At 55.5% G+C, this 14,532-nt stretch overlaps 1 protein-coding gene across 5 annotated transcripts in view; it reads right to left on the reverse strand.

Annotated features, from left to right (window-relative positions):
- Positions 1–14,532, reverse strand: part of SEC24D (SEC24 homolog D, COPII coat complex component) — a 55,749-nt gene that overhangs the window by 18,101 nt on the left and 23,116 nt on the right. For all 5 annotated transcript variants that reach the window (XM_053911898.2, XM_053911899.2, XM_053911900.2 and 2 more), the window contains 3 exons: positions 11,737–11,875; positions 8,395–8,510; positions 1,843–1,967 (listed from right to left, as the gene is read on the reverse strand). In XM_053911898.2, coding sequence (XP_053767873.1) covers positions 1,843–1,967; positions 8,395–8,510; positions 11,737–11,875 — 380 coding nt within the window. The remainder of the gene's footprint in view (positions 1–1,842; positions 1,968–8,394; positions 8,511–11,736; positions 11,876–14,532) is intronic.

Here is a 14,532-nt window from a genome sequence, read left to right on the forward strand (position 1 = left end):
AACGCCGCAGCCTGCCCTTCGTGTTAATCCCGTGCCGGAGAAGCAGGGTGCGAGGGGCAGCCTGCCGGACAACACGTGTTCGTTCTGCTTCTCCTTGGCCAGTTCCCTCAGCGCCTGTCCCTGTTATTGTAACCGGTTACTCTGACTGAGCAACACTGAAGACATTAGGGACTAGATGGGCCAGAAAGTTCCAAAATCAGGCAGTTGGAACATTTTAGCTATGGTAGCATTAAATACAAACACTCGGGGGGGGGGGGGCGGGGACAGTGAGTTCGATCTGCACAAGAGGTGAAACACTCCAAGCCTTTCCTTTCCTGGCCCAGAGAAGTCGGATGGAAAGCAGGGAGGCCTGGCAGTGGCGAAGATGCGAGTCAGAGTTAAACAGCGAAACACGGGCCTTCCCGGTTCTAAAGACCAGGTCAGCCACGGACGTCCCCTCACGTTGCTCCAGGCGGGCCACGCTTTCCAAAGGCGATTTGGTGCAGTACCTGCTTTAGCTCAAAGGAGAACGTCAAAATGATGGTGATCTCACCATCAACAATATAAAATTATGTACAGGTTTGTTATAAAAGGGAGAGGGAGAAAAGGTACTTTGGTTTCAATGGAAACTCTTAAGAGCAACAGCTCCAAAGCAGCCGGGAATAACCAGCGTTATTTCCCTGTCACTGTTTTCTCTCGTCTGTTGCCAGGCGCACATCTGTTCACGATATGGCCCCGAAGGAAGGAGTGGGGTCCACATTCATGTCAGCAGTGCGTACACGTCCCTCTGGCAAGGCCGAAGGGACAGGGGCTGTGAGGTGGTGAGGGAGACAGCCTGGCAGGAACGGCAGGAGTGTCCGGGAAGAGAGACCACCCCCCCCCAGAAGCTAATCAGGCTGCAAGATCAGACTTAGGCTTCTGGCAGCCCCTGGGAGTGGGGGCAGGGCCCAGTGCGCCCAGAAGGGCAGCAGCCCTCCCTGCCTGGGCCTCCCTCATGCCCCGCCTTCCGTGTGCCCTTGACTCATCCTTCATTTTGGAATGCTGTTTGAAAACACTTCAATGATTTTTAAACATCCACACTCCTTCCCCAAACCACGCTTGGGAACATGATGGCTTCAGTGTCAAGGACACAAACAAAACTGCTCCTGGAGGCCCAGAGCCAAAGGCCTTGGGAGCCCAGGGCTGCTGGCACCACCTGAAGCATCCCTGGCCAGGCAGAGGGGGCTTGAGCTCAGGAGACAGGGAGGTAGGTGCCGAGACTGGGGGGGGCCACAGTCTCCTAGGTCCCCTAGGTCTCCTAGCCTGTGTCTGAGGCACGTCACCCTCTCACGGAGAAAGGCCTTGGTCCTGCTTCCAAGTCTCTCACACAGCACTAGTTCCCACCCTGGGCAGAGAGTTTATATCCAGGGCAAGGGCTGGGTCCCTAACAGCACTCCACCTTTCCTTCCACGCTGCCCCTGCAGGGCCAGCAGAGCCGTCCTCGGGTAAGATGGCACCTCACGGGGGCAAGCAGGGACCTGGGGCAAGAGTTCTGTTTTCTGGCATCACCAAGAACCCTCCACCACGCCAGCAGACACCCATTTCCACCAGAAAACCAACACCTTTGAAAATGAACAGCACACCCCCCAACCCCTCCCACCACGTGGGGCCCCTTACAGCTAGAAAGGGCTGTGCACACTGTTCACACGGCACCGTTTTACCCGTTGGTCTCTTGCTCATGCAGACGATCACTGACTCTGACTTTTCAAGGGTGGTAAGAATGGCGCCATGTAACAAATGGAGAGTTACCCAGTGTCCTCATCGGCAGAGACACCAAGGACAATTCACACCCATTTTCTGGCCAAGTCGTGGAAGGTTCCTTACTTGGGCAGCCTCTCCAGCACCGTCTTCAGTTCTTCGCAGATGAGCTTCACGAGGCCGCTCTGGATGTTGCTGTAGGAGACGTCGATCATGAAGATGAAGGCGGGGGCGCTGGGGGGCTTATTCTTCTGCAGGAGAGCAGACAGAGTGCGGAGCACAGTTACAGAGCGCACACACGCACAGGCAAAGCACACCTCGCGGGAGCTCTCCACAGCCATCCGATGTTTCACTTAACACTGGGGCCAGAGCCTCCGTGGAATTAAATCACTTTGTGGTGCACAGTCTGGATGCCATACACGATGAAGGCCTCTGCCTTCCGGGGCCTGAGCTGGGCCCGCTATGGAGTCAGCTCACAGGGCCAGGGGGGACGGCGCCCGCTGGGAGGCCACAGAGACCCAGCCCTGCAGGGCCCCGAGGTGAGTGAGGTATGGGACCAGCTGGCTTGTAACACTCTGCCTTGCAGCAAGAAGTGCGACCACAACCTGAGAAGTTGTGCGAAAAAAAGAGTACATATAATTATTAGCGCCTGTTTCGAAAGTGCAATAACACCTCATTAACTTCATCTTGCTATTCTCAGATCTCATCCTTGATGAGCCTGTTCAGCTTTAAAGATAGAAAATTACATACTAAAATATAATTGTATGCTTTAAAAATCATACTATGTTGTTAAATCCTTACCTGTTTCTAACATATTTACAGTAAAAAATGGAATAGGTGGCCTTTCCCCTATCTGACTGTAACCGCTGTAACAGAAAGCAGCCCCTCCACCGACGTTGGGAGCTGTGGGCCCTGCCCGCAGAGTGGGACCCTTCCCCGGGGTCTCACAACAGTGCTTGGGAAAGCTGTTTGCCACAGGCGAGCGCCGGCAGTGACGCGCCCGGACAGAGAAATAAGGAGCTAACGCTAACTTAACTTTACAATAAATGAGAAAAACGTTCTACAAATTGTATTTTAATTGTTGTAATTATAAAGTTAGATGATAATATCTCCAAATCGCCTTACTGGTTCATTCTGTAAGTACTACAAGGCTAGGTACAGCATTCTTCTAAGAAAAGCTCTTCATTGAAATGAGGAAAAGATCCTGGGACTTACAAATCCTGACCCTGACCACCGCAGTGCAGGGCCACACCCGAAACCAGACCACGAACGAGGGGAGTCTGCTGCCCCCGTGGGGACAGTTTACTGCAGGCCGTTCCTGGCTCTACCTCATCTAACTCGCAGCACAGACCAAGGCTCTCGTATGCAGAGTGACAACAACCATTCCCACCCGTCACACTGAAATGCCTTGTGACCACGGGGACCCTCCTGTGCGCCCCACCCCCACCGACCCCAGTGCCTCCATGTCCCTGTGCACACTCCTGCGGAAAGCCCCCTGCAACTGGTTCCCCAGTTCCTCGCCCCTCAGTGACACTCTCGTCCCACGTCTTTCTCAAGAACATTGCCACATGCCAAGCCCAAGGCTCAAACCCATGGCATCGCATTTGCCTACTCCCTTTCTTCACCGCGGAGTCCCATGGCTCTTTCCAAAGCTCCTTTCCCATGTTCTACCCTGTCCCTCCTGTCCCCGATCCAGCACTCTGCCGTCGGGGGCCCAGAGACCGTAATGATGTCACACCTGGGTCTCCGAAGCCCACTGCTCTGTGAGTGTGGTCCAGCCTGCTTCTCCCCGCCTCTCTCTGCACCGGTGGGCTGGGCACGAGCCTGGTTTCCTCTGCTACCCCTTCCTACTCTGCGCTCTTCCACGTCTGTCCCTCCGACAGTGACTTGGGCTAGACCCGCCCCCGCCCCCACCGCGTCTCTCACCACCAGCGCTGCAGAACGCCTCCTGCCTCTACTCTGTGCTTCATTGCCTGGCCGGCTTCCCTGCTCTAGGAGCCCCCGCCTGTGTCCCCAGAAGATGGCCACCACGGAAACCTCACTCCTCTACTCGGCTAGGACCGGCACCTCTGCACACGCCCTCCCCGCGGCCTCCTCTGACCCCAGACCAGCATCCATTAACCGAGACGCCCCCACATGTGGGTCCTGCCAGCACCCACACTCCACGTTCTAGAAGTTACAATGCCACGTCTCCCACTACGCTGGTCTTTCCTATGGGAAACACACAGACACACAACCCTCTGAACCAGTCTGGTCTGCAATCGCTTTCTCTCTGTGGACATGTCCTCTGCCAGGCCACCGCACCCTGCTCACTGTGAGTCCTGGCCCCTCCCTGTCTATGTCCAGACCATCTTTAACTGTAGAAAAGGCACAGGACTTGGTCTGCACCACACGTGAGTGCGCACGTGGGTGGTGTGCGGTGCTGCCGCACTGTCGGACAGCCGCCACCGCCACCCACCCCTTCCCAGGATGCCCTGGTCTCGCAGAACTGAAATCGCGCCCACTAAACAGTAGCTCCTCACCCCCATCTCTCCAGCCGCCACCTGCTCCGGTCCCCCACGCATGTCTGCAGTCTGCTTCTGGGACTCCACCTGCTCAGCCACCTCATGTGAACAGAGTCACACAGGGTCCACCCCTTATGTGACGGGCCTCCTTCGCTTCACACGGTGCCCTGAGCATTCACGCGTGTCAGAGCACGAGCCAGAATCTCCTTCCGCTTTACAGCTGAAAACACTCCACTCCGTGCGCACATCACCTGCTGTCCGTCCCTTCGTCCACCGATGGAGACTCGGGTGCCTCTGCCTTGTCACTACTGTGCGTGATAGGGCTACGAACCTGGCTGAACGGGAGGGTGTCTCTGTGAGACTCGCTCTCAGTTACTTCGGGACATGAGCCCAGGAGTGGAATGTGGGGTCACATAGTCACTCTACTTTCCATTGTTTAGGGAACTGCTGTACAGCCCCCCTTCCCTCGCTTGGACTCCTGCATTAACTCCCAGTACCTGCCGCCTCCAGCCCCCCCTCACTGTGGACACTGCTGCTGGGGTAACCTGCCCGGGGCCCCGGGCACAGTGCAGGGCTGCTGCCCCTGAGGACAGGGCCGGTGCCACGCCCAGAGCTGCCAGCAGAGCCCGGCACAAACCCAAGCGCTCAGTGCCCTGCAGGGTGGGCAAATGTGAGGACACTGGTGGGGGGGGGCGGTGTGGATGGGTGAGCAGCTCCCTCTGCATCTGACGTGTGCGCACGGCGACAGCTCTGGGCCGCCCCTCGGGCTCCTGGAGTGCTCACGTCACAGACGCCGTGAAACCTGGGCGATCTGGGCCCCAGTGCTGAACCCCGAGGGACGGAAAGCAGAGTCCGTGTCAGAGCAGTGCCCCAGCTTCCCTGCCCGCTGCCACCCAGCACACAGCCCGCCATCCACTGCCAGTGCTCGCCCCTTCCGAAACTTCGTCCGTCCGCAAGTCACTGCCTTGTGAGCTGGGCCTGGCCGGGGTTTGGCCAGAAGAGTGTTGGCTTTGGCAACACATCATAAAGGTACTGGGACCTGACTGTGGTTTGCAGGACAGACGGGACTACACTCTCCCACGACACAGGGCCCCATCCTAGGCCCACGGCCCTCGTGCACAACACCTGCCCCGCCCGGGGGAAGCCAGAGGGTCTCAGACCCCTGCTGAAGCTGCTCCTGCTCACGGTCCTCCCTCCACGTGTCCGCCCCTCAGGGCTCACTAACCAGCACCAGTGTCACCCCTCCAGGCCCTTCTCTGGTCCCCCAAGTCGGGAGCGTCTGCGTGTCTGGCTTCCCGGGGCTCTCGGATTACTCTGTGCCCTCCCAACGGACAGCACCTGCATGGGGCCGGCATCACAGCTACGTGCTTTCAGCGGGTCTCCAGGGGCAAGCACCTTGCCGGCAGGCCCGTGACCTTGCTAATTCCAGTCTCCCTCACGGCATAGAGATAGGGTCTGGGACATGTGAGGCATCCAAGGCAACGTTAAGGTGAAGTAAAACACGGGAGAAACTACATTTTTCTTTAGAAATAAAAGGCTGGTTTGGAATTTTCATTTCAGGGTTTTCATTGCAGGTATCTTTATATGCAGATACACCCCGTAAACTTGTGAGGGAAAAACTTAGTCATGTGACAGAGTGGCTTTCTCTTTTTCCCCCAGGGGACTTCATGGTGGTTCTGTGGATCCCTGTCTACACACCTACAGAGCACCGACGGAGGACGGGGCTTTGGGCTTGGGCATCGCTCCCCGCACGTTCGACCCGAGTTGGCGCTCGAGCTGGTCTCCATCACCTGGGTGTGCGGGGAGAAGGGAATCACGCCACGCACAGGAAGCACTTAGCATCGAGCACCACGCGCGGTGAATGCCCAACAGATGCTCATTCCAATAGCTAAACCTGGTGTTATAATAAACTAAAATGAACTGGGGAAGAAGTGATTTTGTAACTCTCTTCTAAGTTCGTACAGTGTTAAAAACACATGTATAAATAAAACAAGCTCTTCTTCATCATCCAAGCCTCTAAGGCAACTCAGTATTACATTTTACCTTAAATTGTAACTAAATTTGAAGACACTTACAGCATCTTTTATTATGAACCTCATGTGGAATAATAAAAGGAAGAATAAGCTTACTAAAAAAACTCCTCAAAATGTACAGTTTTTCCTTGGTTCCTTGCCCGCTGGTTAGAATTTCCCATCAACTGGACGTCTGGGACATTTCCAGGTAACAGAGTTTAAGATACTGAGACTTTTGTTCCCAGAAATTTATCTGACTCTCTAAGTTTCTACTAAAAAAAAGCATAAAATCAGGATAATGTAGCTTTTTTGGCAAAGAACTGGAAACTCAGAACACAGCTGGATTTATGCTCCAGTTCCAAAGACCAGTGAGCACACTTTCCATGCCCGGTTACAAGGGACTGATTACATTTAATTGGAACATTTATGTTTGATAGCGTAAGGAACAAACACGCTGTCGCAAAGTAGCTGGGATTTTAGGAGCCGTTTTTTTCCCTGAAACAAAGCATTTGTACCAAGAAGTTATAAAGTTTCCTAAGCTATATTCAAATGTTACATTTTAAACTAATAAAGCATTAACCTTTAAAAACTGGTTCTATGCAATATAGTAAAAAACCCATGCAAAACACTAAAATAAATGCAAAAGTTATGTTAACTAAAAAACATTTTTTTAAATCCGAGCAGCTGAAACAATGTTCTCTGTAATCTGTCCTCAGTGCACGGAGTGGTCTGCTAGCAGCAAACGCCCAGGACAGAAGCCTGGCGCCAAGGCCGTGTCTGAGACGCACCATGTTCCTAGCAGCCACCTTCTAGGAGCGCGAGTTGGGAAGTGAGTCGGCGCGGCTGCTCCTGGTGCGCACGCCAGGGCTGAAATCTAAATGATACCCAAGAAGATGCCGTCAGATCCCTGAAGGACTTTCAAGTCCTGCAAGGTACTCATGACAATGTCACCCCCACTACGACGCTGGGGAAGGGAAGCAGCCAGTCCTGGGAGCAGCCGCCCCCTGAGGATTCACTCCTGGGCCCACGGCTCACTCCTGGGCCCACGGCTCGCTCCTTCATTCATTGCACCGCCCCAATTGTCGGCCCACCCTGGGCAGACTCTGTGCCAGATGTCATCGGGGAGCTGGGACCAGACGCCTGTCCCCACGGGTATCAGGACCTATGGTGAGGGGAGACGGGTAAGATTTACAGTCTGGGGGGGTGGTGAGTAACTGCTAAAACGGGAATGTGGGCCAGAGTCTATGAGAAAACACACATGATGCCAGCAGGGCAGCTGTGCACCTGCGCACTCACAGACAGTGACACCTCCACCAGGCCCTGGGGGCAGGGCGTGTGGGGCAAATGCGGCTGTCACAGCAGGACCACCTGACGTGGAAGCACAGGGCCCATGAGGGAGGAGAGGTGGGCTGTGAACAGGAGCCAGAGTCCTGTACAACTGAGGACGGAGCTGAGAAGGAAGTCTGGGGCCCGAGAGTCGGTGGTCTAGAAGGAAACTCAATCACCGAATTTAACACTCTGGGGTCAGGTAGTGGGGGCAGCCCGTGGCTGCCGAGAGTCTCGCGGGGACTCCGAGAGCCTCGCTCATGTGGTGACAACTGAGCAGGGAGGCCCAGAGACACGTCACTGTCCCGCTGACCGTGCTGGCCGAGCTTTAGCTTCGCAGAGACATCTTTCTGAGATGAGGAGCAGACGGACAAGGCAGGGGCAGCATGAAGAACCCTGCACGCTCTACATGGGAGGGACATGAAGCTTAAATCGCTGTTTTCTGTGTCCAGCACCACCTGTCAAAAGTGGCCACTGCAGCCTTAGCTGGTGTGGCTCAATGGATTGAGCACCAGTCAGGGCACATGCTGGGTTGTGGGCCAGGTCCCCAGTAGGGGGAGCACGAGAAGCAACCACACATTGATGTTTCTCTCCCTCTCTTTCTCCTTCTCTTCCCCTCTCTCTAAAAATAAATAAATAAAATCTTTTTAAAATACGGCCACTGCCGTGGGTGGCTTGGCTGTTTCCCCATGTTGCCGGCCCAGAAGGGGGGCATTTCTGCATCCCCAGCCCCACCCACAGGCTTGGTGAGTGAATCAAGAGCAGCCCCTCACACGTGAGGTGCCTCCCTTGGGTCTGAGGTCACGTGCCAGCGCCGGGCACCCGCGGACACTCACCCGGCAGTAGTCCAGAGTGGCCACGTACTCGTACGACCCCAGCGACAGCTCCGGCTTCTCGTAGTGGTCCAGCCTCCTGCCCATGTGGTCCAGGTGTTGGAAGTAGAACGGCGGGACTGCCGAGACAGAAGGGGAGAGCTGACCTTTGTTTATGCAGCACAGACAGCGTGGTGGGCTCTCAAAGTCTGTTATGGGCGGAAGGAGTCAGTCTGAGGGGAAACGGGTACTTTAAAGCCGGGATGTAGTATATTCTCGATACCCACTATTTAAAAAGCCTGTCTTGGAATGAATGCAGGTTTTCTAAAAAACCAAAAAAAATAGAACAAAATAACAATCCCCTTGACCTTTCCACAAGTTATGATGACAAAGGATATTTACAATTTGGACACTGGAGAGACACAGGGCAAAAGCGCCGGTGTCCTGAAGTTGTCACAAGCAAAATTTATTTGTCCGCATCTACTGACCTCTTTTAGAAGGAATTCTGGCTTTTCTCACTTTCCACTTTCGGTACACCCGACCGATATACACCGGTTACTTGGACCACACTAGGAACTACAGTATTTATTATCCTTCAGTAAGAGACGCCTTTGGCCTCGGGAGTTTACACGGAAGTCTGCTCGTGTTCGGCTGCAGAGCGGAGGGATTACTGTATTAGGGAAAGAGGGTGCCGCTGGGACCACGGCGGAAAAACTCTTGATGTGATTCATGTCGGCAGAGGTGCGTCGGGGCAGAGAGCTGGAGGCCTGCCAACAGCCCGGAGAGGCCGGGAGTCGCAGGCTGCGCCCTTGCACAAATACGGCCTGGCTTCTGTGAGCCGGGCCTGCGGCTGGAGACCCACAGGGCGGGCTCCCGACCACTGGCCAGAGGAGGACTCGGAACAGTGAGCGATGCTCTGGTTTTCGGCGTTTCCTGAAGAACAGCCGCCTCAGTTGTGAAGCCACAGAAGTGATGCCTTTTGTCTCAGAGCCAACAGCTCAGCGTTCTTCATTTCCAGGTGTGAACTGGCGTGCGATCGCAAAGACTGGGCTTCGGAACACCTGCTGGGGCTTGACTGTTCCACTTTCTTACCACACAGCGACTGTTTCCGTCCCAATAAGCTTTACAGCATTCACACGCACAGATGGGTCTCTGAATTGGGAGAAGTCGGAGTCTTGAACAGATTCGGGACATGGGACACGGCCAGTCTCAGCCAAGCTAAGTGAACACGAGGGTCTTTGGCGGCGGCTCCGTGGCATGTAGGGGCGAGGGAGGATGCCCCGCTGGCCGTGCCAGCGAGCCACGGCCCAGCAGTTTCTCCAGTTTCCGGATTCACTTTCACCCGCACACCTGCATGTCATTCGTGAAAATCCTTCCCTTTACAAGGAACTAATTTTACACTTGTTGGCACTTCATACTGTCTGTCACATTTTACAAACGTGAATTCCAGTCACCCTGCCACCTGGCGTGTGCCACATGACACCTCCCTTCCTGCAGGCCTCCCCCTTGTGTGCTGCCCACTGTGCCGGGGAGGAGTGGGGCAGGGACCATGCCTGCTGGCTTCTCCCTCACTGCAGCAAAGCTCTGTCTCCTCCGTCCCTGAGGGAAAACAGGCGCGAGCCTAAGGGCCCTGACCTCCGTCAGGAGAGAAATCCCTGTGCCAAGTACGCGTGGCCTGCTGGACAGTGAGAGCACATGGCCTCCTGGGCTTGGCTCCCCATGGGGGGGGGGCGGCGACGGGTGGGGAGACACGAGGGCCGAGCGGTCTCTCTCCCAGGAAGGAGCTGGCCTTTGCAGGCTCTAGGCCAGCACTTCGGGTGCCCGTGCAGGGACTTCACAGTGGACTGGGGACCCTGGACACACCGGGACCCCCTCCTCAGAAAGCGGAGGGCCCGTGTGAGGACCCGGAGGAGCCGAGACCGGCAGTCTCCCACGTCCCAAGTCTGTTCAAGACCCTGACTTCCCCAGACTCAGAGACCCATCTGAACAGAGCGATGCAGGGCGGCCTCTTCCCGCTCCCTATACTGCCCCCACCCTAGAGCACAGGGAAGGGAAGGGCCACAGAAGCCTGAGACCCAGGCACGGACTGTGTGGCAGTCAGACCCCACCCAGGGTGAGAGGAGGGGCGGGACACCTTGGAAAGCGCAGAGGGTGCGAGCCAGCAGGATGGGTCTCGTGGTACTTCACGAGTCGTGTGTGCATGTCACAGCTGAAGCCAGGAGAGACAGCCCGAGGGGCGGCGCAGTCCAGAGAGGGCTGGGGCCCAGTGACTCGCCCCTCAGCAACCCTTTCTCAGAGCCCACCGAGGACCTCATGAGACTCCTCTGGGCGCCCGGCATGGGCCTCTCGATGGGCAAAGCCTGGACGCGTGATGGGGCAGGGAGACAGGGAGACAACGTGGCTGTCCTGCCGTAATCGCCCGAGGCTGAGGGTCCTGAATGCAGGGCTGCCTGAGCTCTGCTGCCAGCAGGAGAGGCCAGCAGGCACCGGGACATGGCTCTGGGCAGAACGCCGTGTACACGTCAGAGCCAGTGACCTGCGTGTCCACACGGGCGGGTGAGGGACAGAGGGAGACAGAGCCCGTGGTTCTCATCCTTGTCATGCGCTTCCGGAGAAACGCGGGAACGCTCTCCACCTGAGAATGACTTCGCTGGACGCCAAAGAGTTAAAAACACAGCATGTGACGAAGTTGTAACTGGCAGCACTTTCGGCAAGTTTGCAGTTTTTCCAACACCAGTGACCTCGTCCTGGAGTGAAATTGAAAATACAGGGCATCTGGGAAGCCCTTCCTGTCGGTGTTTAATGTCGGGGGGAAATCTGTACCCACGTTAAAATCCTCAGTTATAACTTAGCTTTTCCTAGACACCGATGAGCTCACATTCAAGAGTAACGCAGAGGAAGGAGGAAGGAGGAAAAATCTCACCAGTTTATTGCCTGCAAAGGCAGATGAAATACCATTTCCCTGCGAAGAAACCAACCAGCCCAGGCTCCACACGGAGACTCCCAGACACGCACGAGCCCCAGGTGGGAGCTCCTGTGTCTCTTCTGAAACTCAGGAGGCAAAGTGAAACTGACCTCTCGCTCACAAAGCATGACCCTGGGCGGGTCCCCCCTGCCAGCATTCCTTGCAGCTGGTCTGGAAGGTTGGTCCTGTGTCTCTTCTGAAACTCAGGAGGCAAAGTGAAACTGACCTCTCGCTCACAAAGCATGACCCTGGGCGGGTCCCCCCTGCCAGCATTCCTTGCAGCTGGTCTGGAAGGTTGGTCCGTGGGTGGGGAGTCAGGCAAGGCTCCGGCCTGCCTCACCAGGAGCCTGAACGCAGTTTCCTCCCAGCGGAGGGAGCGTGTTCCTGCGCAGCAAACTTACCGTCGTTCACGCAGCTGCAGAAGCCACACTGGTACCTCCTCCCTCCCTCGATGAACTGCATGAAGGGGCACATGTAGGCTTTGCACCGGTTGCATCGGACTGGTCCGGCCTCTCCGTGATTCACCAAGTACAGGGGAGCCTACGAGAAGCAAGTCCAGTGAGCATGCAGGCGCCGCGGCATTCCCAGGGGCCTCCGCAAGCCCGGGGGCTGGCTGCAGGCTGCAACCGTCTAAGCGCCCCGGGGCCAGGGGCCGCGCAGCCCTGCGTGTTCGCCAGGAGAATGAAGAGGCCTGGCTGACAGCCTGTGAATGCGGGCGGTATCCCAACCAACACTCGCGTCAGGGGACGTCTTTTACAAGCACACGTCGATACACGCGTGTTTACGTGCACGTGGGTATGGGTAATTACCTACAGGAAGACAAAGGAACTAACAGGATGTACGCATACTAGTCACATGCGCGTCAAAAGCGGCCTCAGCCCCTTGTACCGCGGGTCTCGCTGAGTTTGCTCGCTGACTGCGACCAAAGGAGGGGTTGGATCTGATTTGGAAAGCGCCAGTGTGCTTGCGGGTGCGCCGTGGGGGCGTCGTGTGGACTGCCGGCCAAGCACGCCCCGTGTTTCGTAAGAACGCCGCTTTGGGAAGAGCGCGGCAACGATGCCCACTTTCTCCGGCAGGAGGCTGTGGGCCTGTTGCTACTTTGGCCCATGACAAAACGCTTCACAAAGTCCTCTCTCTGCGGCTGCTCATGCTTCGCCAGACCCCAAAAATAAATACTCCCACTGCTTCTTCCTCAACGACACGTGTGAAGCCACTACACACCTTCCACTCACAGCTGGAAAGGGAGAAGCCTTGGCCTGGGAAGCGCCTCCTTCCTCAGCTCCTCCAGCCTGCGGGCACAAAGCTGTTTGCGGAAATCTCCCTAAAGATCGCACTTCTAGAAAAGCCTGAGACTTACAGGATCCCGCACACACAGTAAACTTTTCTTTAAAGGAAAAGAAGTCAGTAAAGCAGACTTCCAGCAGCGGGCTCTGCCTTCCAGAGTTAAACTGGGAAGAGAGTCTGCCGACTACATGCACTCCCGGCAGGTCCACTTGTCTCTTCCTTCTACTCTCAGGGAGCTGGAAGACTGCCGTCAGCGCCGAGAGACTTCAGGAACAAAATGTGACGCAGTTACCTGGGAGACCAGGCAGGGGCAATGGAGCGACATCAGCCTCACTTTCACTGGTGTGATTTACTCAAAGGCAGCCCAGCCAATTACTGGGAAGCTGTGTGCAGCTGGGCATCTGGTCCCGGGGGACTGGGGTGTGCGGGAACGACTGCGAGAGTCCGGGCACAACCGGCAGCCCCGCACACCGCCGGGCTGTCCGCACTCTCACAGTTTTTGTGTTTGCTCTTCTGGAGCCAGGGTGATGGATAGGCACCGACCGCGTGACAGCAAAGAATGGTAAAAGCTTTTTACATGTTTACATTCTCCTGCGGGCCAGGGGACGAGGGTGAAGTGACACGTCTTGGCCAGGCGTGCCCTCTGTCCTCTGCAGGTGCCGGCGGCGCATCTGCTGCACGGCAGCCCGAGGGACGCACACACAGCCTTCTCCCCTCTCGCCGGAGTTCAACTGTAGTGCGTGCTGCGTTTTGCAAACAATCATACTTCAAAAAATTCCCCCCACAAGCTGTTTTTTCCCCTTACCAAGGATGTTATACCATATTTTCTTCAGAAATACTTACAGATTTTGTAACATTGTTTAGAATGTGCTTAAATCTTTTGGCCTCTAGTGCCTTCCTGCCTGCCCCTTCTTTCCTGTTCTTCTCTTAAGTAGGGGGAGGGGCAGAGTGGAGACACGGGCTCAGCCCCTCCTGTGACCCTGGCCCTGGTCCTGCAGGGCGTGAGCTAGCGCAGCGTGGACAGAAAGGAAGCTGAGCAAAGGGGGGGGGGGGGGGGGCGTGCCGCCGTGTCTGATCTACGACTTGTTTGTAGATTACTGGGCTGGGCCAGATCTATGTTGGCATTAATGTTAATTACAGTGCTCCAATTGAATAAAATGTCTCTCTTTCTGTGCATGTGCAATAACATCATGGTCGATTTGGGACCACAGGCAAGAACATAATTCACTGAGAAATGGGCTCAGTGTGACAATGGAATACGAGATTTAAAAACAAAAGAGAACATAACACTTTTGGCTATTTTTCCATATGAAAGAGAAAACTAGATGTATCAGTCAGTAGCTGCCCAAGTCCTCCCACCACTCTCCCTGGCAACTTCCCATCTGCACAGCAGGTAGGAGGCTCCCTGTGCAGGGACAGGAACCACGCCTTCAGGCAAAGATGCAATCAGAGACAGCAAGCAGGAGCAGAGAAGAGCTGGGGAAACCGGCAGCAGCACAGTTCTCTGTAGCTTGGAGCACAGTGTGAAACCAGTACGGATGGGCCTTCCAGAGCAAAACGTGGCTCAGCGCCACGGAGCACGGCCCACAAGACCCTGCACAGAGGCGAGTTACCAAGGGTGTATGTAGCCCGTGCTTTTTCGTGTAGGCAACTACAGACCTCAGAAAAGTCTGGACGCACAAGTCTTAGACACAGACAGCTGGCGGACTCTGAACACACGCCCACGAGGTGGCGCTGTGTAACTACCAATGAAAGCCACGGGATTTCCGGATTAGACTCAGGATAATCGCTACATTCATTTTGTGTGACTCTAACAGCATTTCGTTAAGTGCTATTTAGAATTTAGGCCTTCTATTACCATCACAAAATTAAGAAACCTATACTTTTCCTGAAAAAAATTCAATCATGGCTAA

This window comes from Desmodus rotundus, chromosome 9, assembly GCF_022682495.2.
Source record: "Desmodus rotundus isolate HL8 chromosome 9, HLdesRot8A.1, whole genome shotgun sequence".
NCBI lineage: Eukaryota > Metazoa > Chordata > Mammalia > Chiroptera > Phyllostomidae > Desmodus > Desmodus rotundus.